Here is a 20,067-nt window from a genome sequence, read left to right as displayed (position 1 = left end):
GCTCACAATGTGGCAGGAAACACCGCCCGCCTCCAGCTGCAAACTCACTATTTGGCAAGGGGCCTTGCGGCCCACTCCAGCGCCTCTGCCTCTTTCCCCCCGGGACGAGACAGCTCGGGGGGGCTGCGGAGGCCCGCTCGCCCCTCTCGCACTCACCCTGTTCGCGGCTGTCCCCTCCGCGCCCCCGGTCTCACTACCACCAGGGCGGGCCGGCCCGCCCGTCCGCCATTCCACGACTCCCCCTCCCTGCCCTGGCGGGCCTGGCCCCGCCTCCCCCGGCAGCCGGGCCGCCGCGCCATTGGCTGCCCGCCAGCAGCTGCTGCCGCGCCATTGGCTGCGGCCCTGTGTCCATCAAAGCCGTCCTACGCCGCTTTCGTACGGAGCTGGCGCAGCGGAAGAGCCGCACCCAGGCCGGGCGCGCAAAGAGAGTAACTGAGGAGGAGGGAACCATGAGGGGAGATAGACGGGGGGAGCCTGGGCTGTCTGGGACAGATTACAGGGACGGACGGGAGAACCGCACCACCAGTCACAATTACGACATCCTAAAAATACTCCTGTTTGTTTATGAAAGCCAGAACTTGATATGCTTCCAAGTGGCATTGGAGGAAAGAGGTCTCTGTCACTTCCGCACCTTCCCCGGAGAACTCCGCCTTGGTGTTCCCTTTCGCCTCTATGGTCTCCCGCCCTGGGAGGAAAGTTCCACCTGGGGGAGCGGGGGTGTCAGACCAGGGCGGGGCTGGGGTTTGGGACCGGGGTTTGGGATCGGGGGTGGGAGTGTTGGGACAAGGCGTGTGGGTTATGGGACAGGCGTGCAGGAGAAAGGGTGGAAGCACGGGCCCTTGGATAGGTGGCAGTGGGGCGGGGGGCGCAGGTGACAGGGACAGTGTCGGGCTGGCCACCGGCAGTCCGCCCAGCCGCCTGCGGAGGAGCGTGTCCCAGCCCCGAGCGGGGTCCCTCGGTGTCCCCGGGCTCCATGGGCCGCTCCGCCCGCCCCGGCCCGCGGGTGAGGCTGCCCTTGGCTCCCGGCTGCGTTTCTCCCCGTGACTCCGTGAGGCCGGGGACGGAGTAAGAGATTAAAGGAGCCTGGAGTAGTGAATAGCGCTGCTGGGGACAAGGGGACAGCCCTGCTGGGTGGGCGCTGTCCTGCACCCCAGTGCCACAGGGACACGCGGGGGTCACTCCGGGGCTCGGAAAAGCAGTTCCCTGCTCCAGCCCAGAAACAGAGTCCTGGCGTGGCTTGGGTTGGAAGTGATCTTAAAACCCTTAAAACTAGACCAGGTTGCTGCAAGCCCTGTGCAGTGTGGCATCAAACACTTCCAGTTTCCATCCTGCAGCTCATCCTGGTCCTCGGCAGAGCCGGGGTGATGCTAATGCCCTTCAGAAACTGCAGGAGCAGAGATCAGATGAGAAATTCCACCACAAGGCATGCCATGTTTCTGCTGGTGCACCTGGATATTAAACCCTCCCTCTCTGCCTGAGGATCAAACCGAGCCTCTGGGCTTGATGGGGAAGAGGGCGTGGGATGAAGGGCACTGGCACAGACATCCATCTCCTTACTGCTCTGTGCTTCTGCTTTAAACCAAACCACGGGGAGTAAATCACCGGCGCTCCCGCCAGGAAGCGAACAAATCCCTGTCGGAGCCGCGATGGCAGAGCCAGCACCCCAGGGCCACTCACCGGAGTGTCTGTGCCTCCCCTGCGCTGTGACACTGCTGTCCCCCGCCCCGGGGTCTCTGTGGCACTGCCACCGTCCCTTCGGCCCTGCTGGGAGGGACGGGCACACACACACACGTACTGAAACAGCCATTTCTTGCCTGGTTTTTGCATCCCTTTCCTCCGTGAGTCCCACCTCAGTGGCACGGGCAGCACTTCGTGGGGCTGCCCCGAGCGGCATGCTGGCAGGATGAAATGGGCACACGGGCTGGGTGGGGCGCCCGGGAGCTGGCGTGCACAGACACCCGGGGACACGGGCGCCCGTGGGAGTCCCACAGGATGTCCAGGGGAGCTGGGATGCAGTGGGGCACACAGGAGGGATGGCGTGCGCGGGATACTGGCCCAGTACCCCCAGCTCTCCCCTGTGGGTGTGGAGCAGGGGCTGAGGTGCTGCTGGAGGCCGCTCAGCTCCGTGTTTTCCAAGCTGCCAGGAAGCCGTTTCCTTGAAGAAGATCTGCCTCTATCTCAAGGTGTCACAGCCTCAAGGGACCTACCTAATCTGTATCTGCACTGCAACCTTTATCTCTCCTGCTCTGTTTATAGCTGCTGAATAAAACCTGCTAAACTGCAGGATCCAGCCCCCCCTCCCTGCTGCTGTGCACCCAGACACTTATTTCCCTGGTGCTCTTGCCTGCCAGGTGCTTTCCTGTGTTCTGCTAGAGGTAAATGATGCTCCAGGGGATGGGGAAGGGCAGCCGGGCTGCTCCTGCCTCCCACCTCCTCCCAGGTGGGCTCCAGCCATGTCCAAGCCCGTGAAAACCCCAGACAGACCCTGGCACATTTCAGTGCCTCATCCCAGTCCTGATTCCCTCAGCCTGGGCTTGGATTCTGCTGAAAACCAGGTGGGATCCAGCAGGTCCAGCCTCATCCTTTCTTTGCATGCTTCAGGGATTGGGAAAGGGGACATTCTCCGCGGGAGGGAGGAGATGGCAGCTTGTTGAAGCCTTGGATGTCTCTTCCCTGGCCAACTGCCCCTATCCCAGCAGGCACAGCTGCATCCCTGCTCCCTGCGGGAAAGGAGCCAGGGCTGTCAGCACCAGAGCTGTGAGGATGCTTTGGAAACATGCTCCCAAGGCTTCTCCTGCATCCCCGATTCCCGTGGACCTGGCATGCACAAGGACACCTGGGCTACCGGGGGCGGAACACGATGGACAGGGTGCTTGGGATGCAGGACATGGACACACAGGGTGCCTTGGATGCAGGGAATAGGCAGGATGAGATGATGCACGCGGGGTGGACGGGCTGCCCAGGGTGCCGGGGATGCGGGGACACACGACAGAGTAGCTGTGGTGCACAGGACCCCGGGCTGCAGTGGGGCCCACGGGGTGGAAGGGGTGCCCGGGGTACCCGGGGACGGGCAGGGTGCAGGGGACGCTCGGGCTGTCCGGGAGGTGCCCGGGAGGTGCCCGGTGCGGGGGTGCCCGGCGGTCCCCGCGCCAGCGTGGCGCGGGCAGTGGCTGTGCCGCTGACATTTACTAATCAGCTCTCACCCAGCGCACACCCGCTCCCTTCTCTTGCTGTCTTGTCTCCATGGAGACTCCCGCAACCTTTGCTCACTCGTTAATGGTATCTCAGCAAAAGAAACTCCAACGCCACCCAGCCTTCCCTCCCGGCCCCGGGAGAAATCCTCGCCTCTCACCTCCATCCCCGTCCCCTCCTGCCGCTGGGGATAAAAGGGACGAGTCCTTGTTAGCGAAGGACCCAGCCACGGGGGCAAGTTCTGACGGTGGCGAAGGGAGGAGGGAGAGCCACCATCATCCTCCTCGCCGCCAAAAAAAACAAGGCCAGGGGATTTTATTGCTGTGGCAGCAAGGACAGGCTCCATCCGTGCAGGATTCCGGCCAGCAACCCCTTTCCTGGCTGATTTATTGAGCCACGAGGCTTGGCACGTGGTTCTGCCTGGGTTTCCGTGTTGCCCCATCCCAAACCCACACCCCAACATCCACGAAACCACCCCAAAACCATGCAAAGGGAGTGGCTGGTGCTGGGAACAGGCTCTGTCCCCGGTGTCCTGCTCTCGCTGATTCTGTTTTCAAATTAACATGGGAAAGATGCCCATTACCTGCTTCCAGATAATGACTATGATTAGGCAGAGCTCTGCTGCCAGCCGAGATCTGAAGGATTTCTGTGCTCTCCAGCAGCGCTTTGCCAGTGCAAAAACAAGAGCAATAAAGTGTAAATAAAGACTAAAGGAAATCGTGGGTCCATCAGTGGATGGGGAGTGTGGAAGGGGCTCTAATGATGGGCTCTCTGCAGTGGGGTGGTGGCTTCAGCCTTGCTCCAGGCAAGGGAAAATCAGAGCGCGACTGTCCCAGTGCCTACAACCCCATGTATGGACTTGGCTCGGCCCCTGCTTGCTGGGAACTGAGGGTTTTGGGGAAGGAAAATTCAAGATGTGCACGTGTGAAGCTGTTCTGTGGGGACTTCTGGGCCTGTAGAGAAGAGATGGGGGCTTAAAGAGGGGGGAGAAAATCGCTGGATCTCCTGAGATGACTGCACCCAGAGCACCCAGAGTGGTCCTACACCTCCTCTGCCTTGTGGTGTGACACTCTGCACCCACAGAGCAGGACAAGGGTGACTCCTCTGTGCCAGGGGTCCAGGGGCATCTCCATCCCCAGGCCACCAGAGGCCCCTGGGCAGTGGATGCTCAGGGAGCAGCACAGGACCCATCAGGGCTGAGCTTGTCCCCATCCTCTGGTGATGCTGGGATCTCGCCCTCATCCCTCTGCTGAGGGAGGCACAAGTCCCCTGCCTGTGCTGCCAAGCTGAGCTCCAGTTCCCTCTGAGCCTGCCAAGGTCTGCCCCAAACCATCCAAGATCCCCCCACCATGCCAGAGGAGATGGAAAACCTTGGCCATGGCCACGAGCTCACCCTCACCGAGAGCCTTGGAGGTGGCTCTCACTGTCCCTGGGGCAGTGTCCCTCCTGCCTGGCCCTGCAGTGACCTGTGGGCTGATCTCCCAGGACGGGTGTCACCATGCCTGGATGGGGGGTGATGGTCCCCACAGTCCTGGGGGAACTGGAGGGAGCTGCCATTCCCTGTGACAGCTGCTTTGGGCAGTAACTGGAGTGTTCAAACCTGGTCCACACGTGGCTCTCAGGCCAGGGGGAATCCCTGGGGACCGTGACCCCCGTGTCACCCCAGTGGGGCTCCCACTGCCGGTGGGACAGGCACAGGGAGCCCATCCTGGCTGGTCGGAGGCAGGAAGCTAATCTGTGCTCCGATTAGGCAGAGTTCCCAGCAAGGGAGGTTTCTTCTTTTTTCCTCCCCCCCCTCAGTGATAACAAATATAATATAATCCCCTTAATCCCTCCCCGAGGAGCGCCGTGCACTCCCGGCCGGAAGCGCCGTGCTTCTGCCGCTGCTGATAACTCACACCCAGGGCCCCCAGAAAAACAAATGCCTTGGCTCACACGTTGCCCCCCCAAAACTCCATGTGCTGCCCTGAAGCTCCCTCTCTCAACATCCCCGAACCCCGTTCCAGCCCCTCTGCCATCCTGTGAGATCCAGCGTCACTCCTGGTTCCTTCCCCTTGGCGAGGCCATCGCGGCCCTGCAGAGCCGCCAGGCTCAGCCAAAGGGCCCGTTCCAGCCCCCCACGGGGGCTCTGCCCTCTCAGCTCCTGCTTCCTTTGCGGCAGGGAAGAGGCAGAGCCCCAGGAAGCTCGGCACCCCAGGTGCCCCTGGCGTTCTGCTGCCCAGGGACAATGCCATGGGTATCCCCTCGGCAACCCTCCCCGTCACCCAGGGAGGCAGCCCGGGGGGGTCCTGCAGCCCCCCAGGACAGCCCAGCTGAGCCCCTGTGCTTTGTTTTGGGATGTTGTTGTGGGGAGCACCACCCTGCCCCAGCTGAGTCCCCAGGAGTGCTGGCACGGCTCCTGCAGCCCCCCACATCACTGGGGTGCTGGGAAGGGACCCATGCATCCAGCTGCCAAATCCCCCCTTCCCAGGGACCCCAGCCTGCCATTTCCCCCCTGGTGCCGAGCCCTCCCTCCATCACCATCAGCAAATATTAATAACAACCCTGCAACCGCCTGTGCTTTTATTCCCTGGCTTTGCTGGCCCTGGCTCTGCTGAGCTCAGCTCCTCTGGCTCCAAAATGCCTTTTAAAATTACCGGAGAGTGGAGACCCCTGCAAACACCCTGCCCCGGCTGCCCTTCCTCCCTGGCACCCGCCCCGGGGCCAGCAGCACCCATGTGCCATGTGGGGAGCTGGGTGCCATCCGCCCCCCCTTATTTAAGAGGCGCCAGGCTGGGCTTGATTAAAACCCGAGTGAAAGCCAGAGCCAGGGCAGAGAGGGGGATAGATCGCTCCGGGGAATGTTAATGGACTCCAGAGCTTTCTGCCCGGCTGGCGGCTGGGATGGATCCAGCCCTGGATGGACAGGCGGGTGCGGTGAGTGCGTCAGGGCTCAGCTGGACCCTGGAGCGCACGGCAGAGCGGAGGGAGGATGGGGCGGACAGACCCACGGCGGCTGGGGGAACCTCCCGAGGGCCCGGCCCTTCCTCTGGGCAAAGCCGGGGTGGTGTGGAGCTCCGGCCGGGCCCTGCCGCCCGCGCTGCCGGGGCAGGGGACGCTCCTGTCACAGGCTGCCCACGGCGGGGTGGCACCGCCGGCAGCCACAGCCCCACGGCGGTCCCCCACCGGCCCACGGCGGCTGTCCCGGGCTGAGGACAAGAACAGCCCGTGGTGATGACACCAGCCGTGGGGCTCCAGCGCGGCTCGAGGGCTGTGTGCTGGCGGAAGGGCCGGCACAGGAGCCGCTGTTGGGGTGCGGTGCCCCCGACACGGGGCTGCTCCCCCCGGCTGCGCTGGATTGCAGGTCTTGACGTGGGAAATCGCCTCCCTCCCTCGTTAGCTGTGATTAGCATGTCAAGTGGTTGAAGTTGGTGGGTATAAAGGATGCGAGCGAAGAATAATGGCTTCAATTTTCTTCACGGCACAGCCATTAATTTGAAGGAGAAGGGGGTGTCCAAGCCTCCCGGCAACTCCCGGCGGATCCGCCGGCCCCAGCGCCGCGGGCTGAGGGCGGCTCCTGCCCGCTGCCCTGCCTGGGGTGGGGGGCACGGCCCTCGCCCGGGGCCTGGCACCGACACACGCGTCCCGTGTGCTTCCCGTGCCAGGGTGATGGCGCACATGGCTGTGCAACATGTGTGCATCCATGTGCACCATCCTACGGCCCGGCACACCGCCGGGGAATGCGGAATTCCCCCGGCTCCAGCCCCAGGTGATGGGCGGGAGGGGAAGGCAGGGCAGGAGGGCAAATTCCTGCCGTGTTTCCAAGGGGATGGGGAAAAGTGGGACTGAGGCACAGCTGCGTTTGCCAGGTGCGTGCCGCATCCCTCGGAGCGTCCTTACACCGGTGTCTGCCCCATGGATCCAGTGGTCAGTGCCCTGGCTCCGTGCTGGCACAGCCCTGGACCCCTCTGACGTGGAGCATTCCTCATCCCATGGTCCTGCAGCATCCCTGGCCTCCAAGCTCCAGCATCCTGAGAGGCCAGAACCCTCCTCCCAGCAGAGCTGCTTAATTAAAATCATCATTTCCATCCAGAAGTACAGCCAGGCACCAGGAGCTGGCTCACCCCACATCCCTGTGCACCACGTGGCTGTGCTGGGCTCACCCTGGGTGCTCCCAAAAGCAGCTCCCAGAAACCTCAAAAAAATCCATGCTAAAAAATAAAAACATAGCAAACAATCATTTCCCCCCAAAAAAATTTTGTGCTGATCAATGCCCAACAATCAGCTCCATCACGAGGTTTTTTGGGCTCCAGAGTGGCTCATGCTGCTTGAGAGATATAACTGAGGCTTCAAAACAAGACAAAAAATATAAAATAAGTGAAATCCAGCTATGGTCCAAGCAGCTGGTCATACCTAGTGAGGCTCTGGCTGAGCCAGGTGATGCTCCTGGTGGGATTTACCTACTGGGGGGAAATTCATCATCTTTCTGTGCTGCTTGTTGTGACCTGAAATGGCAGAGAGGAAAAACGGGGCGGGAAAGAGTAAATGAGATGCTTGTGGGAAGCACCATATTGGAGCCAAGCTGGGGATGATCGGTCATGGACCCCAAAAGACCTGGCAGAAGAGTCATGGAGGAGCCAGAGAGGGGTGAAACACCTTGGCACGGGTGCTGGATGCAGGCACAGCACCAGGGATGGCTGGACCCCATAACCCGCTCCCATGCCTCAGTTTACCTCTATGTACGTCACAGTCAGGGGATATTTGGTGCCCATCAGGGTGGAAAAAACATCCGGGTGCCTCTGATGGGTCCCATTTCCCCCAAGCTCCGTCACTCTGTGTGAGGACGGTGGGAAGGAGGGCTACAACCCTCACCCCATCCTCACCAGTAGCCCCCCAGTGCTGTGCCCACCTTGAGGTGGGGGTGTCAGGCACCCCTAGGACGCCGGGGCGGAGGGACAGCACCCAGCCCTCCCCCAGCAACCCCCAGTTTCCACCTGAGGGTGCTGTGGGGTTCCTGGTGGGGGGACAGAGGAGCAAAGCCCCCAGTTTGTGGTTGTACCGAGGGACCCATCTCCCTCATCATCCCCACACACTGCCAACCCCAGCCAGGTTGGATGTTTGGGGGTCTGGAGCCCCCTGAGCGCCTACACCTGCACGCCTCGGCCTGGGGCGGGAAATAAGTCTCCCCAATCGCCACCTTCACTGGGACGGGCAGGTGCTCCCTGTTCCCCTCCCAGCACGGCGAGGTGGGGTCCGTGAGCCCACCTGGGTGCTCGGAGCGCCCCCGGCCCCTGTCAGGGGAGAGCTGCGCGGGGCAGGGCTCATCCGGCCGGGGGGGTTTGTTCTGCCCAGGCCGGCCGGAGGGGGTCCCTCCCACGCCACCACCCCGTTCGGCACCTCGGCGGTGGCGCTGGCGGCCCCGACCCCCGCCCTCGGCATCCATCAGTATGCGCCGAGTGTTCTCTCCATAGCAAACCCCGGCCCCGGTGCCGCAGCCCGACCCCGCTCCCTCGGCCACCCGCGGGTACCTGCGCCCTCCCCGCGCCCGCCCGCCTCCTGCCCGGCCTGAACTCGGTGCGTTTCTGGATTTTATTGGTTTGTCCTTGTTTTCCTGCTGGTTTTTCTGCTCCTTGCTGGCGGTGACGCTTCTCCCATCCATCACCGGGAAGTGGCCCGTGTTCCCGCGCCCCTTTTCCCCACAGTGGTGCCAGGAGGGCCGGGCACCCCTCGTGCCTGCCCAGCCCCCGGGGGTCCCCGAAGTGCCACCGGGCCGCTGGCACTGTCCCCAGCGGCACCCACGCCCAGAGGGGCCGCAGTGGGGGTCACACGGCATCTCGGTTTGTACCGAAATTCGGCTTTCCTCGATGCAATTCCCACACGAGGCAGATCCTGGCATCCCCCCGAAACCAGGGAGGGTCAACACCCTCCAAGACCCGCCCCCAGCACAGCCGGGCCGTGCTCCCCCAAAACAGAGAAGCAAGAAAGCAGCGGGCATCGCTCAATATATAGGTTTCTTTTTAATATAAAAAAAGTGCCTATTAAAATTCCTTCCTAAATAACACAAAAAGACCGTTTGAGGGGCAAAGCGGGGCCGGGAGGCTCACGGGGGCCCCTCGGGCCAGGGCAGCACAAGCACTGCACAGGGCAGCTGGGGGCAGGGGAAGGACGGGGTATTTTGACCAAATTGGGTATTTTTTTCCCTTTTTTGTTATTTTTCCTTTTGTGCATTTTGCCTTTTTTATCCATTTCAGGGTGGTTTTCCCTCTCTTTGTGTGTGTGTGTTTTCTCTTTTTTTTTTTTTTTTTTTTTTTTTTTTTTGCACAAACCCACAAGCTGCACAGAGATTGCCAAACTCTGAGGAGGGGAGGGACACACAGGGAATTTGTGGGAGGAGAGGACCCCAAGGCCACCTGCACCCACACACGCACCCACACCCTGAGCTCGTCACCGCCACCGCCTCAGGGACCCTGGGAAAGGGACCCCCCTTTACCCCAGCCCCCCGTTCCCCCTCCCACCAAGAGGGTCTATGATTGATTTATTCCTTATTTTTTTTCCTTTTTAAAATTTTTTTCTTCTTTTTTTTTTCTTTTCTTTTTTTTTTTTTTTTAATTCCTTTTTGTTTTTATACAAATTTGGATCTTTGGGTGTGTACTGCCAAAAAAAACCCAAAAAAACACTAACTGAAAAACCCAACAAAAAAAACCAAAAACCTGCCTTCGTTCTTCAGAATAATAATAAAATAAAACTCAAATCATCATTGAATCATTAAAAAAAAAAAAGGCAACGGAAACCCAAGGAACCCATGCGGAAGTTGCACACCACAAAACCACAGCAGATGTACAGAATGCAATATACAAGACACGATTTATAATAAACATTATATACAATAATAGGTTATTGTTACTTTTTTCTTTTTTTTTTTCCTTTTTTTTTTTTTTTGTTGCTCGATCTGTAAATAAATTTTTTCTCAGTGCATACTGGGGGGATTTTTGCTCTTTTCTGCTGCATATTCACCTCTTGGATGCTTTAGGCCTGCTTTCCATCATTTGTGGATTCTCCCTCCGGTGCGTGATTCTCTCTCTTTTTTTTTTTTTTTTTTCGTGATTTTTCAGCTTTTTAATTTTTTTTTTTTTTTTTTAATCCTAAACATTTTTTTAACTTCTTTTCTTCAAAAGTATTTACAATTGCTGGTTTTGTGCAGGAAATGAAAATTAATCAAATAAAAATAAAACTTAAAGAGTCCCTCTGCTTCTGGCTGGGAGGAGAGAGAGAACGCGCGCCGGCGCCACGGCCGAGGCGGGGGCCGGGGGCGGCAGGGGCGGGTCCCCTCCGGAGGTGGCCCCCTCCCTCTCCTCTGCTCCGCTCTCGCTCTCCGCTCCGGCGGCCGCTGGCTGCGGGCTGCGGGTGCTGGCGGCTGCGGGGAGAGGGAGACACGGGTGAGGAGCGGTGGGCCCCTGCCCTCCCCAGCACCCACCCGCCCAGGGCTCGGGCACCCACACCGCCAGGGGGCCGGGGTCCTGTTCCCCCATCTGGCACCCGGGGGGCTCGCCCACCTCCCATCGGCACCCACATCCCCACGGATCTGGAACCAGGCGGCTGGGCACCCACACACCCGGCTCCTGCCCGCCTCCTTCATCCGGCACCCCGATACTCTGGGTCTGGGGTCCTGTTCGCCCCCTAATCTGGCACCCGTTGACCAGGGGATCTGGAGTCCTTGCCATCCACACCCAGCACTCCACTCTGGGGTCCTGCTCATCCTTGTGTGTGCACCCACATCCCCGGCGGTCCTGCTCCCCTCAGCCGGCACCCAAACAGGAGCCTGGGGCACCCCGGGGCGGGCTCCTGCACCCCACAGCCACCCCCAGACACTGCAGCCGACAGGGGCCACCAGTTTGGTGCTCGGTGCCACAGCACCCAGGGAGCCGCTCACAGCCCAGAAGGGGCGGGGGGCACCCAAGGGTGGGCGCAGGTGGGCCGGGGACCGGAGCACCCAGCACATGCTGCTGGGGCCGGGACTGCGCGGGGGAGTCACTTACCTGGTGATGGTGGCGTCTCGGAGCCCCGCTGGTGACACTGCCAGAGCCCGGTGGGGGTCAGCGCTTCACCAACACCCATGGGTGTCCGCCCGGTCAGGAGGCAGCCCCCGCGGCCAGCGAGCGGACGGGGAGGGACGAGGAAAGGAAAAGAATGCCCAGGCAGCCTCCCCGGGGCAGGGCCGGCTGCGGCAGGGGGCACCCAGCGCTGGCCCCCGCTCCCTCCTGCCCTCCGTGCCGTGCCCTGCGGCGCTGTGGCGGGGCCCGCGCTGTACCGTGCCGTCCGTCCGTCCCGTCTGTCCCATTGTCCTGCTGCAGGGCGGCTGGCCGCAGTCCGGAAAGCAGAGCCCGAGGTGGGCAAGGCGGAGCGGGATGGAGTGCGGAGGGGGAAAAACGGGGGGGTTTCTCTTCATCCATTATTATTAATTTTTTTCTTTAGTTTCACTTATTTTTATCTTTTTTTTTCCTTTTTTTCCTTTTTTCCTCCTTTTTTTTTTTCTTTTTTTTTTTTTTTTAGAAAACAACAAACAGTTCCATCCCGTTAAATACAGAACTTGAAAAGTGTTCCAGAAAAAAGTGCTGGCTAAATTACCTCTGAAAGAGAAACACAACACGGAGAGAGAGAGGGGGACATGATGAGAAGGGCCCTGAGGGTCCCCTGTGTCCCCCTCTGCCACCCTCCGCCCCAGGTTCTCCCCCACCTACCCGTAACAAAACCTCGTTGTCCGGTTGGCACGTCAGCAGACACTACAATGAGGTGACCGTAAAAGTGTCCTCAGGGTGTTGTTGCTCTACCATGGTCCCAAAAAACCCGCTCTTCTGGGTGGGGGCCATGACGGGGTGCCCTTGAGGTGCAAAACTGGGGTACCTGTAGTTGTCCTGCAGTTTGCAACATTGAGTCTCTTGGAACGGGAGAGATGTTCAGTCATTGATCAAGGGGCAAGCGTAGGGTCCTCGGTGGTGAGCCCTGGACATCTCCAAGGGCTCCTTCTCACCCTTGGAGGGGTGGGTGCTGCTCGGGCTGCTCAGTGGGGGTTCAGACACGGGGGGTCCGTCCTGCCCATGAAGTCTACCAGCATCCCGGCCCCCGCCTTGCCGTCGTACGAAGGGCTGCGGGTGCTGGCATTGGGGGAATACCAGTACGGGGGATTTTTGCAACTGGGGGAGTCGTAGTGTGGTTGAGGCATGGGGAGATCGCGGCAAGCCAGGTGTGGGGCGTGTGGGCAGGGCCCCCCCCTGCATGCTGTGTTTGAGCGAGTCACAGGCGGGCAACTTTCGGATGCTGCCTGCCCGGAGGTCCTCCTTGAAGGCCAAGGTCGGGGAGCAGTTGGGCGAGAAGGCTTTCTGCAAACCAGCCTCGAACACAGTCTGCTGGCTGGGGGCTGCCAGCTGGTGTGGGAGGGCAGGGAAGTGCTTGCTCTCCAAATCTGGCTGCCCCAGACCGGGGGAGTCGCTCTGGAACCCTGGACAAAGGTCCCGTCCGAGGGGGTGGAGGGGTTCATGGAGTAGGGGCCAGAGTAGTCACAGGGGTCCCGCTCCCCCACCCCAAAGCCCCGGGACTGGGAGGGCAGGGGGGACATGCTGCTGTCCCCGCTGTAGTAGTCCAAGCCCAGGTCCGTGCTCTCCTGGAAGAGGGGGTTCACCGCCTGTGACTTGGTGGGGAACTTTGCTTTGCCCGTCCCCCTCTCCTTCTTGGAGGCACAGGCCCCTCGGGAGCCCCGGGGCTGCCGGGGTCCCGTGTTCCTCTTGGAGGGGTACACAGAGGAAGAAGAGGAAGAGGAGGAGAAACTCAGGTGGGAGGTGTCGAACATATCCACCTTCTTCCGTCGGCCTCGACCGGGCTTGGAGTTTACTCTGGAAGAGGACGCTCTGGTTCCAGTTGTAGCCAGGGGCAGAGGATGCCTCATTCCAGTCCATCATCAGCTTCTCCAGGCTGGAGAGGCTGGACTGGCCCTCGCTGGAGGACGCCTCGCTGTTGGCGCGCCGGTAACCAGCCGGCTGGTTGAACTGGGTGCTGTCGGAGGAGGACTCGGAGAAGGTCTCGGAACCGTCTGCTGCTTGGCTTTCTGCGGGGTGTAGTTGGAGATATCGAGGATGACATTGGGTTCATTGAGGTGGCACTCGAAGCCCGGGTTGTAGAGCTGGCTGAAGGCTTCCGAGCTCCAATCCAACCCGCTGTAGCCTTGCCGGAAGGGCCCAGGGCGCGGCGCTGGGGAACTGCCGGCAGTTCTCGGTGAGGGCTGATAGGATGCTGACCCCTTGGGCACCATGTAGCCGCCGGGCGAGACGGTGCTGGCCCGGCTGTCGCAGCGCAGGGGGTGTGCGCTGCGCTGGAGAACTGCCCCCCCTGCTCGGCACTGTTGAAGAAGGCGGCTTTTCCAGCGGCAAACTGGAGCAGCCGTCGGTGGCGCGTAGCCGGCACTGTGGGCACTGCTGGGCGAGGATGGGAGGGCTGCTGCCGCTGCCGTAGGCGAAGCTGCAGTCCTTTGCTGTTGGGACAGTCCTGTGCCGATGGGTACTGCTTTCCCGGCGGGAACACGCTGGCGGGTGCCACGCTCTGCCCGGTGCTGCCGTAGCTGCCGTACGGGGGAGTAGCCGGGGTTGCCGCTGGCCGCCGGGTGAGCCGTGGGTGACCGGGACACGGCCGACGGCGGGGCCAGTTTGGGGAAGGACTCGGTGCCCGCCGGCACTCGGACGAGCCTTGGGTCACGCCGTAGCCGCCGGAGGCACGGCCGGGCGGGAACGCCGGCCGACCCTGCATAGCCGCGTGGAAGGCGGCTTCGGCACCGGGGTTGGCCGCCGCCACCTTGCCGCCGCGGGCCGTGTAGGCAGCCATGCCCCGCTGGCCGGGCAGCGCGGCCGGCGCCGCCGTGTAGGCAGCCGCTGACTTACGGGACTCGGAGCGGGACGCGGACAGGGCGAAGTCCAGCAGGTCAGAGGAGGTCATCCGAGTCCAGCAAGGAGCGGAAGTACCCGGTGAAGAGGCTGTGCCGTTCGGGGCCGGTCTCCGTCTGCGAGGACGGCGCGCTGCCGGCATAGAAACCAGCGCGGGGCCGGAGGAGCCGGACTCCCAGCCCCGCGGCGTGGAACGGTCTCCCGCTCGGCCCCTTGGTAGCCGCCGTTGCGCCCAGCCTGGCTGCCGGGGTGGCCGTGGTGGGGGGCCCAGGGGCTGCCCTTCTCCCCCCCGCCCCACTCTGCGGCGGGGGCCGTCCCCGAGCTCTGCCCGGAGCCGGCCTCGGGGAAAAGCGCCCCGTTCTTGCGCGCCCGTCGCTTCCGCTTGGGTTTCCCCACGGGATCGGGCTTCCAGCCGGCCGCGCTTGCGAGGGTGCACGGGGTCCGCGTGCAGGGCCGTGGGCGCTTTCTTCTTCTTTTCCGATGCCCTCGAAGAAATCGCTGAAGGAGCAGCGGGGCGGCGCGGGGCGGCGTGGCTCCCCCCGCGCCCACCGAAGCCCCCGGCCTTGCCCCCCGCGCCGGCGGAAGCCCTGGACACGGTGCAGAAAGTGGGAGATGCTCTGGGTGTCGGGGGCTTGGTGGATGGACTCGGGCTCGCTGGGGGTCCAGCAGCGGGGCGGTGAGCAGCGCCCCGAGCACTGGCTCTGCCGGTTGAGGAAAGCCAACTTGGCCAGCACATCCGAATAGTCGGCTTTGCTGTCATTGGTGTCGGCAATGTAGGAGGCTGGGGCGAGGCCAGCTTCTGCTTCCTCCTCCTCCTCTTCTTCACTTCCGGGGTGGGCTCCTTGGGCTTGGCTTGGCCCAGAAGCAGGTTTTTGGGAGGCCGGCCCCGCTTTGCGCTTCAGGATAATGGGCATCTCGCCAGGGGGGAACACCACGACCACGTTGCGTCCATTGTTCTTCATCTTGAGCAGCGGCGTGGGCCTCCATGGAGCTGCTGGCTGCCAGCTCCTTCCCCTCCAGGTTCAAGTTGCTGCTGAGCGATGACACCTTGTAGGTGGTCTTGTTCCTCCTCCCCAGGGACACAGGGATCTTGGCCATCTTCACCACCATCTTCCTCACCCCCCGGCACTTGCTCTTCTTTCCCGCCGCGGGGGCTTTGGGCATCTCGTTGGGGTCCAGCGTGGTGGGGGTCGGCGGCGGCGGGGGCTCAGCACTGGGGTGTTGGGCTCCTCGGGCCCGGGGGCATCTCAGCGGGCAGGGCCAGGGGGGACAGGACGCGGCTCTCGGGGGTGACATCCACCCGGCGCCCTCGGCCCGCCCTCCTCCGGCGGCACAGCATCTTTGGCTTATCTGTCCGGCGCAGGGCGTACTTGCGGTGGTCTTCGGCACAGCGCCCGGCCCCCCGGCCCCCAGGGACCCCGCTTCACCATAGCGCTCAGGGGGCACCCCCCGAGGCGGGGCTGCAGCCCGTGGGGCCGCAGAGGGTCCCCAGCTCCCGGCTGCGCCTCCAGCAGCTCCGAGACCGTTCCCAGTGGCTGCGGCTCCAGCAGTGAGGGCTCAGTGGGTAGCAGGGGGGCTCCAGCGCTCCGGGCAGAGGCTCCAGGGTCTGCAGCCCCAGAGGCTCTGCCAGCGGCTCCAGTGACTGCAGCTCCAGCGACTCGGACAGAGGCTCCAGCGACTGCAGCTCCAGTGACTCAGAGAGCGGCTCCAGCGACTGCAGCCCCAACGGCTCCAGGTTTTGCAGCTCCAGTGACTCCGGCAGCGGCTCCAGGCTCTGTGAATCGAGCAGCTGGGGCTGTGACTCCAGGGACTGGGAATCCAACAGCCGGGATTGGGAGTCCAGCTCTTGGGCTGGCAGCAACTGGGGCTGTGGCTCCATCGCCTGCGACTCCAGCAGCTGCGTCCCCGGGCAAGCCAGGGAGGCCAGCTCGTTCAGGATGTCCGCCTCGGCCAGCTCTGAGTAATCGCCGGCATCGGGCTGGGAGCAGCCAGCTTCATCCACAGGAGCTTTGGAGACATCCCCCACACCCACACTGTGTCCTGGGGGCTGCGGGGTGCTCCCCCCGCCTCCTTCAGCTTCTCCATCGCGTGCTGGGGGCCGGGGATGCCGCGACAGGTCAGGTTTGAGGAGCACGCCCCGCTCCTCGGGGCTGCGGATGCTGTTGGCCAGGGAGGGTGAGGAGAAGAAGCTGTACTGGAGGTCACGGTCAGCGGGCAGGAGGCGGCTGTCCTCGTGAGCCCCACCGCCACCACGGAGGCTGCCACAGTCCAGGTGCACCCCACTGTTCTTGAGGTCCTCGGAGAGGCGGTTGAGGTCCTTCATGATGTCGATGAGCTGCACCACGGGTGGAGGTTGATGTGCCCGTTGCCGCACTTGCTCCGGAGCAAGGCGAGGATGCCGTCTACGTTGCAGCGGCCCGAGGCCAGCGTCGCGTTGGGGAAGGTTTTGGGCGCCCGGTCGCGGGCGGATGCCTCCTCTGCGCTGCCCCCCAGGATCCGGGGCTCCCCGGCACAGCCCAGCAGGTCCTCGCCGCCCTTGGTGCCCCCGTGGACGCTCTGGCAGCGGTCGGCCGGGTCGCCGTGCAGCAGCGAACCTGCCTGGTGCTCCCGGCCGATGCGCGGGGCACGAGCCCTCAGGGAAGCTGAGCAACACTGCAGGACCGCGCCTTCTCGGCCGGGCAGGCGGGGGGGCCGCTGCACCGGGTGTCCCGGCGGGTAGAATTTGGGCTCTCGGACGTAGTCGGGCGAGCCACGCACAACGCTGGTCGTTACCACTGGGCCCGGGGGCTTCACGCGCATCCTGACCTCCTCCTCCCCCGCGTGCCGCTTGGCGCGAGCAGTTGCTGACATGGGGGTCAGGGAAGGTGACACCAGGACCTGTGGGCGGCAGAGAGGGGCACGGTGAGGCTCCGCAGGCACTGTCAGCCAAAAAACAGCCAGCAGAGCCTCACTCCTTCCCCGCACCTCGTTCTCAGGATGAGGTCCCCGTGTCCGTCCCCCAGCTCCCTCTGCACTGCCTCCAGCAAAGACCCGGCTGGCTCCACAGGATATGTGACAGCCCTGCTCACAGCTGGGAAACGGGGATTTGGGGGACCTGGATGCCTTCCCTAGCTCAGGAGCAGGGGGCTGGATGTCCTCCCCACACCAGGACCACTCGTGCCAGACTGCTGCACAGAGCCCCCTCCAGGCGAAGGGTGTAACTGGTTCCAGTGAGGATCTGGGTTTTCCCACCCCACCACAGGGGCAGAGTTCGGGTGTCCGTGGGGAGGTCTGAGGGCTGGGGTTGGAACTTACCCTCGCTTTGCTGCTGCTCCTGCTATTGCACTTGAGCTCTCTGCAAAGGAAGGGGTGTGCAGGGTCCGCCCCGCACCGGGGGGACTCAGTTAAGTGCCCACCACCCCCGTGCCAGTCCCTCCACGGGACATACCAGGGCCTGATCCTCCCGAGCTCCCACGGCCGCCCATCACCGTGGCGTCGGGGCTGCGGGGGATGGGCAAAGAGGGGGAAGCTGCCTCTGATCTGGGGGACAGAGGGGACAGGTTTACGCCCCCCTCCCGTCCCCACCGCCACCACCACCCCGTCCGTGGGGCGGGGGGTGGCGGGGGTCCTTTGGTGGCGCTGCCACTAGGTGTCCCCGGCGAGCCGCGCTCCGGACACACGGGGGGGTCTTCGCCCGAGGAGGTGGCTCAGCACATCCCACCCCCCGCATCCCCCCGGCTCCCACCCACCCGCGGACACCCCACGCACAGCTGCAACCCCCACCCGCGGCGACACCGCCCGGTGCCACCCCTCCCCTCGCCGGGACGCCCCTCTGTGGCGCCTGCCTCAGTTTCCCCTCGTTGGAATGGGGTATAGCGAGGGAGGCGGAGGGGTGGCTCAGGCACTCACGGGTGGGCGCCGGGCACCACGTACCCACTGCACAGCCCACGCTGCCCTCCGTGGGGGCTGCACCCCCTCTATTCACCCCCCAGTCCCAAGCCGGGAGGCTGTGCGGAGCGGGGGAGCCTCTCACCCCGTATCTCCCCGACAGAGATGGACAGAACATCGGCAGCAAGATGTGCCCCCTTGGTGCCGCACCCCCTTTTTAGGGTGAGGCCCCCAGGTACCTGTTTCGGGGGTGTTTGCAGTGCAGGTTCACTCGGAAGCTCCTGCTGTCGCCGTCGCTGCCGGGCTGGCGGGGGCCGGAGCCCTGGGCACGCGGGAACCACTCGGCTGGCGGGCTGGCACCGTTCTCCAGTGCGAGGGGCTGGCAGGCGACCCGAGCTCCCATCTGCTCGAGAGAGACCCCCGCACATCAGCCCAGCGGCCCCTTCCCCTGGGAGCACCACCCGCCCCGGCTGCCGTGGGTGCCCGCATGGCTGGGGACGCCGTGTGCCACCCGTTGACGCCTCCCCCTGGAAGCCACAGCCCACGGGGACACCCACGCTGTGCCCTTCGCCCCATCACGGGGTGCCCGGGGTGGCGTTTTGGGGCAGGACCACCCTTTCCTCCCCACCGTGAACCGAGGGCTGCCCACACGAGGGGGAGCACCTCCCCACCAGGCTGTAGGCACACGCGTGCGATATCCACATCGCACACGCGTGTGCAGAAAGCTCTGGCCCCCGGCCTCCCGCAGGAGGACCAGGCACCCACAGCCGCTGCCCGTGTGGCACAGGGGCGCACGGTGGAGCCCCTCAGCCCCTCGCCAGCCCCCCGTGCCAGCACGTCCTCCTGCTTTCCCTCCCCAGCGCCGCGTGTGAATCCCTGCCGCTTGGCTCCCTCCCCCAGCACACACCCGCAGACACACACGCAGCCGCTCGGCGTGATCCAGGCTCTTCCCGGTGTCTGGATTAGCGTGACAACTTATCAACAAGGCAGGGAAAGAGAATTCAAACCTGTCAGCCCATCCGCATCCCCCCCTTTCCCCGTCTCCCCGCCAGCCTTTGGGCGCAGCGCTGGCACCGCGGAGATGCGGGCACCTCGGTGTAAAGTTACACCGAGGGCTATGTGGAGCAGGAAAATATGTGCTAGAAAGACCGGTCTCGTCTCTGCTGAGGCTGCTGGTGTGCCCAGGGAGCTGTCGGAGGGGAGGTAGGCAGGAAGGAAACAAACGGGAGTTTTCCAGAACAGCCGCCGGGAGCCGGTCCCCGCCGCACACGCGGCTCGACGGGGAGCTTCGGGGTGCCGGGGGGTGTCGGGGTGCAGCCCCCCAGCTCTGCGCCGCCGTCCCCCGGTGTGTCCGAGGGGCGCGGAGCTGCGGATGCTTTGTCAATCACCGCGGGCCGCCCGTGGGGTCCCCACCGGGGTGTGCGGGGTCTCTGGACGCCCCGCGGCCCGTGTTCTGCATGTCCTTCACGGCCCACGGCCGTCCCCGGTGTGCCCCCCCGCTGCCGCGGGCGCTGGGCACATGCCGTGGCTCTAACCCCCACCGCCGGGGTCCGGCCCCTGCCCTCGGTCCCGCGGGGGGGACACGCGTCCCGTGACAGCGGAGGACACTCCCCGCGCCGGGACTCCGCCCTCGCCCGGTCCGAACCCCAGCGGGGACCACCTGCAGCCCCCCGAACGGCCGTCAGCGCGGGGCAGGCAGCAGCCCGATCCCCCAGCAGGGTGGGAGCGCAGGCGGGAGCCCGGCAGCGGCGGTGCCGAGGGGGCGCGGGGCGCACCGGGATGTTCGCCGCGCCGCCGCGCTCACTTTCACCTCCCCGCTCAGCCCCAGGCAGCCGCCACATGTTTTCCCATTAGGCTCTCCGGACCTCGCCATTCCTGGCTTCCTCGCCAGGGGTAGGGCTTTTTTTTTTTTTTTTTTTTTTTTTTTTTTTTTTTTTTTTTTTTTAATTTTTTTCCCCCCTTTTAAAAAATTTTCTTTTAATTTTTTTTTTCTCCTCACTGGTTACAAAACACCAGCCGAGACCACACAAGCGAGGAGGGACGGAGGGAGAAGGAGATAGAGATGGGCGCCGCGGGCGGGGGAGAGCCGGCCAGACCGGGT

The 20,067-nt window shown here is 63.4% G+C and overlaps 3 protein-coding genes across 3 annotated transcripts in view; all 3 read right to left on the bottom strand.

The window, feature by feature from the left end:
• WASF2 (WASP family member 2) overlaps positions 1-261 on the bottom strand; it is a 28,559-nt gene extending 28,298 nt beyond the window's left edge. The window contains 1 exon segment of the mRNA XM_066335377.1: positions 157-261. The gene's annotated coding sequence lies outside the window, so the exon portion shown is untranslated.
• An 11,277-nt stretch (positions 262-11,538) lies between these two features.
• AHDC1 (AT-hook DNA binding motif containing 1) lies at positions 11,539-16,971 on the bottom strand. Its single transcript, XM_066335188.1, is given in 32 exon segments — positions 11,539-12,089; positions 12,091-12,128; positions 12,131-12,232; positions 12,235-12,427; positions 12,429-12,670; positions 12,673-13,054; positions 13,056-13,252; positions 13,255-13,396; positions 13,398-13,435; positions 13,438-13,518; positions 13,521-13,594; positions 13,596-13,654; positions 13,656-13,691; positions 13,693-13,791; positions 13,793-13,885; positions 13,888-14,145; positions 14,147-14,302; positions 14,304-14,504; positions 14,506-14,574; positions 14,576-14,620; positions 14,623-14,670; positions 14,672-14,877; positions 14,880-14,991; positions 14,993-15,079; positions 15,081-15,318; positions 15,320-15,511; positions 15,513-15,669; positions 15,672-16,442; positions 16,445-16,715; positions 16,717-16,746; positions 16,748-16,789; positions 16,791-16,971. Coding segments are annotated over 32 exon segments (4,956 nt in total). The 5' UTR covers positions 16,950-16,971; the 3' UTR covers positions 11,539-11,951.
• A 1,418-nt stretch (positions 16,972-18,389) lies between these two features.
• LOC136371393 (uncharacterized) lies at positions 18,390-19,807 on the bottom strand. The gene is made up of 2 exons (XM_066335486.1): positions 19,502-19,807; positions 18,390-19,332 (listed from the first exon to the last, which is right to left on the bottom strand). Exons 1-2 carry the CDS (start codon positions 19,805-19,807, stop codon positions 18,394-18,396), a joined length of 1,245 nt encoding a protein of 414 aa, XP_066191583.1. The 3' UTR covers positions 18,390-18,393.
• Between the last annotated feature and the right edge of the window lie 260 nt (positions 19,808-20,067).

Source organism: Sylvia atricapilla, chromosome 24 (assembly GCF_009819655.1).
Source record: "Sylvia atricapilla isolate bSylAtr1 chromosome 24, bSylAtr1.pri, whole genome shotgun sequence".
In the NCBI taxonomy this organism is placed as follows: domain Eukaryota; kingdom Metazoa; phylum Chordata; class Aves; order Passeriformes; family Sylviidae; genus Sylvia; species Sylvia atricapilla.
This window is presented reverse-complemented; position numbering and strand designations above follow the sequence as displayed.